Raw genomic sequence first — 6,780 nt, 5'->3', positions numbered from 1 at the left:
TCACCGGTGAGGGCAATTGTGCATTGTCTAATTGGAGACAGTAGCGTCTTCGTGGACCATTGTGCCGAAAAGCAGAGGTATCCTTTGTGAGCTTCCTTTAAAGTGTAACAGACATTAGTCGTGGGATCATCAAGACTGCAAAACTGACCATGAGAGGTTTTATGACCGGCACCACCTGTTTTTTGGTCAAGGTCCAGTGCCAGCCAGGGTAAAGAATAATTCTGACCTCAGCTCTTCCATGTTCAGGATCAGTGCCAGCCGATGAGGTATTAAGCTTGGCATTCGACTTTGACTGATGATGACATGAGGTGAGGGGGAGTGTAGGCATTGCGGACCACATCTGCAAGCAAAGGGCCTTCTGGAAATGCCCCCAAATGGACAAAGATTTATATTGCAAATGGCCAAGGGGAGGCCACAGCCAGCGTCCTTTCAAAAAGTGCCAGGATGCCTGGGCCCTGATATCACATTACGGAAGCGAATTTTGTGTAACGAAACCATAGCTGCTGTTAAAATACCAGCGGACATTTGTAGTCGGAAGGAAAGAGCCCTCCCGGGGATTCTTACCTTGGGAAGGGATTGACGGGAGTGTCTAAAGTAGAAACAAAAAAGGAGAACATTTTATACAGGAATAGAAAGAAATGGAGAATAAATGCCAGGAACATTCACTTGGGAACTGGAGTGGCTCCTATGGACAGTGGTTAGGATCATTACATATCACAGTGATGCCAGGAACATAACGGAGCCATGAAAACTCAGGAGAGAGAGACCATAGTGATATATTTCTCAGTATTTTATAAATGGGGGAGAAATGAAATATAGGCTGGTACTCAGAAGGCCATGTCAAGCTGCATCTCTGGATGTCTACTTGGTTTGGTGTCGTGGTTAAGTGCGCGGACTCTAATCTGGGAGAACCGGGTTTGATTCCCCACCCCTCCACTTGCACCTGGCTGGATGGCCTTGGGCAAGCCATAGTTCTGATAAGAGCTGTTCTTGAAAAAGAGCAGTTTCTGTCAAGAGTTCTCTCAGCCCCACCTACCTCACAGGGTGTCTGTTGTGGGGAGGGGAACGGAAAGGAGATTGTAAGCCGCTCTGAGACTCCTTTGGGTAGTGAAGGGCTGGGGATAAATCCAATCTCTTCTTCTTCTTCTACCTCACAGGGTGTCTGTTGTGGGGAGGGGAACGGAAAGGAGATTGTAAGCCGCTCTGAGACTCCTTTGGGTAGTGAAGGGCTGGGGATAAATCCAATCTCTTCTTCTTCTTCTACCTCACAGGGTGTCTGTTGTGGGGAGGGGAACGGAAAGGAGATTGTAAGCCGCTCTGAGACTCCTTTGGGTAGTGAAGGGCTGGGGATAAATCCAATCTCTTCTTCTTCTTCTACCTCACAGGGTGTCTGTTGTGGGGAGGGGAACGGAAAGGAGATTGTAAGCCGCTCTGAGACTCCTTTGGGTAGTGAAGGGCTGGGGATAAATCCAATCTCTTCTTCTTCTTCTACCTCACAGGGTGTCTGTTGTGGGGAGGGGAACGGAAAGGAGATTGTAAGCCGCTCTGAGACTCCTTTGGGTAGTGAAGGGCTGGGGATAAATCCAATCTCTTCTTCTTCTTCTACCTCACAGGGTGTCTGTTGTGGGGAGGGGAACGGAAAGGAGATTGTAAGCCGCTCTGAGACTCCTTTGGGTAGTGAAGGGCGGGGTATAAATCCAATCTCTTCTCTTCTTCTTCTTCTTCTTTTAAACAAATGTCTTCTGCGTCTTCTTTTGTTGTGAGTCTGAGCGTGCCACTTGACGGAATTCCTGTTCTTTCCCTTGTGGCAGTAGCCAGTGAATACTCTGTAGTGTTTTTCTGGCATCAGACAACAGTGCCAGGCAGGCAGCTACATGCACCCTTCGCAGACGGCACAGCCAGGATGAGCAGCGGCGACATGGAAGGGAACCGGAAACAGGGTTAGCATAGTCAAGGCATTTGGGAAAATGAATGAAAAGGTCCCGCAGCCACCTGACAGACTTGTACTCCTTGTATTCCCCTTGCCCAGGACCTGATGATTCAAAACGGGATAAGCTACGTCCTCAACGCCAGCAACTCCTGTCCCAAGCCAGATTTCATTTGCGAGAGTCACTTCATGCGCATTCCTGTCAATGACAATTACTGTGAGAAGCTCCTACCATGGCTGGACAAGTCCATTGAGTTCATAGGTAAGATTGCTTGCCACTCACTGGAGGCTTTTTAAAAATCTTTTGGACTCTAGTTTTTTTTTGTGGTTTTGCTGTGAAAGGCTCCCAAGTGATGGTGACAGTGTTCCCTCTAAGCTGAGTTAGTGTGAGCTAGCTCATGGTTTTTTAGCCTCCGGCTCACACATTTTTGTCTTAGCTCAGGAAGGAGGGCTCCAGAGCAAACTAATCGATGCAGGAGCAAAATGGCTCACTCACAACTTTAGTGCCAGTTGCTCACAAAGTAGAATTCTTGCTCACAAGACTCCACAGCTTAGAGGGAACATTGGTGACAGTGTTCACACCCACACTTCTGTTTTGTTACTGACACTGTTTTCAGCTACGATGTGCACAGAACATCCAGTCTGCCCTTGGGAGACCTGCTTTATGCAAAACAGCCTTCCTGGCGCTGAAGTCTCCATACAGCTAGACAGATTTCACACAAGAGCTGCGCTGCGGTCGCGCCTCCCTTCGCCCCGCTGCTGTTGGTCAATTTCCCACTCAAAGCCGCACGGCTGCATTTTGACCCGCGGCTTCGCCCGATTTTCCCCGCGGTTTTGTGATCCTCAAAAAATTGACCAATAGAAGCGGGGGAAAGGGAGGCGTGACCGCGGCACAGCTCTTGTGTGAAATCGGTCCTAAATTCCCAAGACTGATGTAAACCCACAGTATCCCCAGAGAGAGAACGACTACTATTTGGGATAACAGCATTTCACAAAGTGTATTTTTATTTATCTAGGCGCTTTTCTTTTTCAAGAATGCACGCATGCTGACTTCAAAGGTCCATGGTCACCCAACTGTCTGAGCCATTGAACTGTCCATGCCAAGTAAAAATGTCCATAGTCATGTTTTATGTTCCTAAAGTAACAGAATGACTTTCAATCTAGAAAAGACAAAAGAAGTGCTAATGTAGCATTTTTTTTCAATTTTTCCGAAAATTTCCGTTTTCCCCCGGAAAAAACCCGGGTTTTTTTTCCGAGCTTCAAAATTTCCGGAAATTTTACATCTCTAGCTGCGGCTCTTTGCCAGTGGCTCATTGCAATTGCTTGCATGTTGTGTTGGAACTTAGCTCCCCATTTTGGAAGAAAACTACTCTGGTTTTTGTTTGGGAATAATGAAGGCTATTTTCTCATACTGCAGATAAGGCCAAGGTGTCCAGCTGTCAGGTGATAGTGCACTGCCTAGCAGGGATCTCCCGATCAGCCACCATTGCCATCGCCTACATCATGAAGACCATGGGCATGTCTTCAGATGATGCCTACAGGTAAGTTGCTTTCTGGAGAAAGAGGATATTTAAACGTGGTTTTTATCCGCTCAAGGCAAATATTCCTTGGGGATTTGGGCATGGACAGGTTTTGGTTGTTGTTGTGTTTTTTAAAGGAGCTGTAGGGAATGTTTTTTAAACATTTGCTATAAAGTACATTTCTGTGCAGTCCCCATAAGACAGTACGGTTGGATGAGCACAAAAGAGCCATATAGGCACAGTTGGTTAGATGTGCTGTCTACTTCTAGGCAAGGAGTGCTTGGTGAGGCCTGGACAAGCGTACAGGCATTCTTTGGCCTCTTTAAGAAACCAGATTCCGAGTGTAAACTTAGGGACATTGGTTTGCATAGCTCTTGGATTCCTCGTAGCCACTTGAATTTGTTTGGTTCCTTGTCAGTGGGCTAGCTGGTCGCATCCATGTGCACACAGGTAACCTGTAACATCCAGATAACCTGTAACATCCAGGTTACAGGGTAATGCAAAACCAGGGGTCATTTCGTAGAAAAAGAGGTGAAGGACCACATTAACATAACTCATCAGCATAACTTACTTGCATATGCCACACCCCCTGATATCACCGGAAGTGTGTCAGAAGGCAACAGCCACCACTCAGGCTCCACGGGACTGTTTTGGATTGCTAGCTATTGGGGGGGGGGGAACGTGCAGATCAGTCCTCGCAGAGGAGGGAGAGCTTGTACCTAAATAAAACTTGGTCTTAAAGGTGCCACTGGACTGTGTTCGGCCGGGGGGCCAGGGGGCCTCTGCAGCTTACCTGACTGCTTCTTGCTCTGACTGAGGGCTGCTGGGAGCAGGGGGCGGGGCTTGTTGCATGTGCCCGCCCCCTGGGCTCTTTACTGCCGGAGCTCCGCTCCTGTGCGCTCTTGCAGGAAATGACCCCTGTAAAACAACTTAATGCTGCATGTGGCAGTGCTTGTGTGCACACAAGGAACCAACGCATCCAGGCAGTGTCAGTGGCCGCTAACCGTGTCCCTGAAGCAAACCGTCACAGTGGCCTGAAGCCAACTAATGCCAGATAAGCAGAAAGCTTTAAAACATCACATTGCACATCCAGTCCTTTAAAAGTGTGGAAAGGACAAATCCAACAATTTCCTAGGGCTGCTTGGAATTGTAAGCCTCTCTAAAAATATATATATATATTTACCATGGTCTTCTAACTAAATACTCAGAGAACTAGAGTTTCAAGGATCTGGAGAACCCCATTGAGTGTAGATCAAGCCCTAACCACGGCTGTTTGGTTTGTATTGGCAGGTTTGTCAAAGACCGGCGTCCTTCCATATCACCCAACTTCAACTTCCTGGGTCATCCAACTTCCTTGGAATTTTAGGCCTCTCTAAAAGAATTTTTTTTTAACCATGATCTTCTAACTAAATACTCAGAGAACTAGAGTTTCAAGGATCTGGAGAACCTCATTGAGTGTCGATCAAGCCCTAACCACGGCTGTTTGGTTTGTATTGGCAGGTTTGTCAAAGACCGGCGGCCTTCCATATCACCCAAGTTCAACTTCCTGGGTCAGCCAACTTCCTTGGAATTTTAGGCCTCTCTAAAAAAATATATATTTTTTTAACCATGATCTTCTAACTAAATACTCAGAGAACTAGAGTTTCAAGGATCTGGAGAACCTCATTGAGTGTCGATCAAGCCCTAACCACGGCTGTTTGGTTTGTATTGGCAGGTTTGTCAAAGACCGGCGGCCTTCCATATCACCCAACTTCAACTTCCTGGGTCAGCCAACTTCCTTGGAATTTTAGGCCTCTCTAAAAATATATATATATTTTACCATGGTCTTTGAACTAAATACTCAGAGAACTAGAGTTTCAAGGATTTGGAGAACCTCATTGAGTGTCGATCAAGCCCTAACCACGGCTGTTTGGTTTGTATTGGCAGGGTTGTCAAAGACCGGCGTCCTTCCATATCACCCAACTTCAACTTCCTGGGCCAGCTCCTCGAGTACGAGAGAAGCCTGAAGCTGCTCAAGGCTCTGAAGGCCCAAGGGGAGAAAAACGAGGGGGAATTCCAGCAAGACCAAGCCGAAGCTCAGGAAGGCAGCAAGCACCTGTCTACCTCGGAAAAGGCTGAGGAGGCGTTAAGAAGCACAAGTGTGGAGATCTCCTCGGTTGACTCTGAGAGGCCCTCAGGAGTTCACAAGGTTGTCTCGCCAACGGTGCTACAGCAAGGACTCAACGGGCTGCACTTGTCTTCTGAGCGCATCCAGGACACCAACCGGCTGAAGCGTTCCTTCTCCCTGGATATCAAGTCGGCCTACTCTCCTAGCCAAAGGCAAGATGCCCAGGAACCCACGGAGGCGGGAGAAACCCCCAAACTTTGTAAGCTTGACAGCCCATCAGGCCCTAACGGTACATGCCAGTTCTCTCCTGTTCCAGACAGTCCAGACTGGCCCAGCGGTCCTGACTTCCTTCTGGAGGCCAAAGTACGGCAGAGGCGGAAGCATCGGCACCAGGCGGGCTCCCCTGCCCACGGGCTGAGCCTTAACTTCAGCGGAGTGTGCGCCATGCATAAAAGCACCAGCACGGAGGACAGTCTCAAGCAGACACTGCGGCTGAGCCTTCCCAGTGTGGGGCAGCAGATGGCCCAGCCCCCCGCCGCCGCCCCGACCTCGGCCGGCACTTGGGGGGTGCACTTGGAATCCCCCGGCACTCCCTCGTCGGAGAACCCCTGGTACTTCAGCACCGACTCGGCATCAGGCAGCAAGGGGAGCGGGACTCTGTTTGCCAGCGCCACCACCTACTCGTCATTCAGCTGCAGCACAATCCAGGCGAGCTGCGAGATCAGACTGAGGGACAAGCAGCGGGGGGAGCAGCGGGACGTGCGGCACAGCTGGCACGAGGACAGCGCCGCCGAGAAGCAGTTCAAGCGGCGGAGCTGCCAGATGGAGTTTGAAGAGACCATGTCAGAGAGCCGGTCTCGAGAAGACCTGGGCAAAATCAGCAAACAGTCTAGCTTTTCAGGCAGCATGGAAATCATAGAGGTGTCCTGACGTTCACCATGTGAGATTTGAGAACAAGTGTGCGTGCGCATTGGGTCAGTGGGGCGGGTGGGAATGCTGGCGAGATATTTAACTGGGGGGAGAAGCGAGGCACGGGTTGGGGGCGGGAGTATTATTTATACGCCTGTATGCATTTCCAAAGTGCACACATGCGGAAACGAAGGCAAAGCCAAACGAATCCAGAGTCAAGAAACATAACGGCGCATGCTTAGTGCCCCTTTTCGCTCCTACCTCCACCACCAAAACGAACCACAGCCACATTCCCTTATTGGCGGGGCGGGTGGGGG

At 49.4% G+C, this 6,780-nt stretch overlaps 1 protein-coding gene across 1 annotated transcript; it reads left to right on the top strand.

Moving 5' to 3' along the window:
• Positions 1 to 2,029: 2,029 nt before the first annotated feature.
• On the top strand, positions 2,030 to 6,484 carry DUSP8 (dual specificity phosphatase 8; the record flags this gene model as incomplete). Its single annotated transcript, XM_015410619.1, has 3 exons — positions 2,030 to 2,189; positions 3,345 to 3,468; positions 5,374 to 6,484. Coding segments are annotated over 3 exons (1,395 nt in total), but the record flags the coding sequence as incomplete, so codon positions are not given.
• Positions 6,485 to 6,780: the final 296 nt, after the last annotated feature.

Source organism: Gekko japonicus, unplaced genomic scaffold, assembly GCF_001447785.1.
Source record: "Gekko japonicus isolate JY-2015 unplaced genomic scaffold, Gekko_japonicus_V1.1 scaffold4211, whole genome shotgun sequence".
Lineage (NCBI taxonomy): Eukaryota > Metazoa > Chordata > Lepidosauria > Squamata > Gekkonidae > Gekko > Gekko japonicus.
This window is presented reverse-complemented; position numbering and strand designations above follow the sequence as displayed.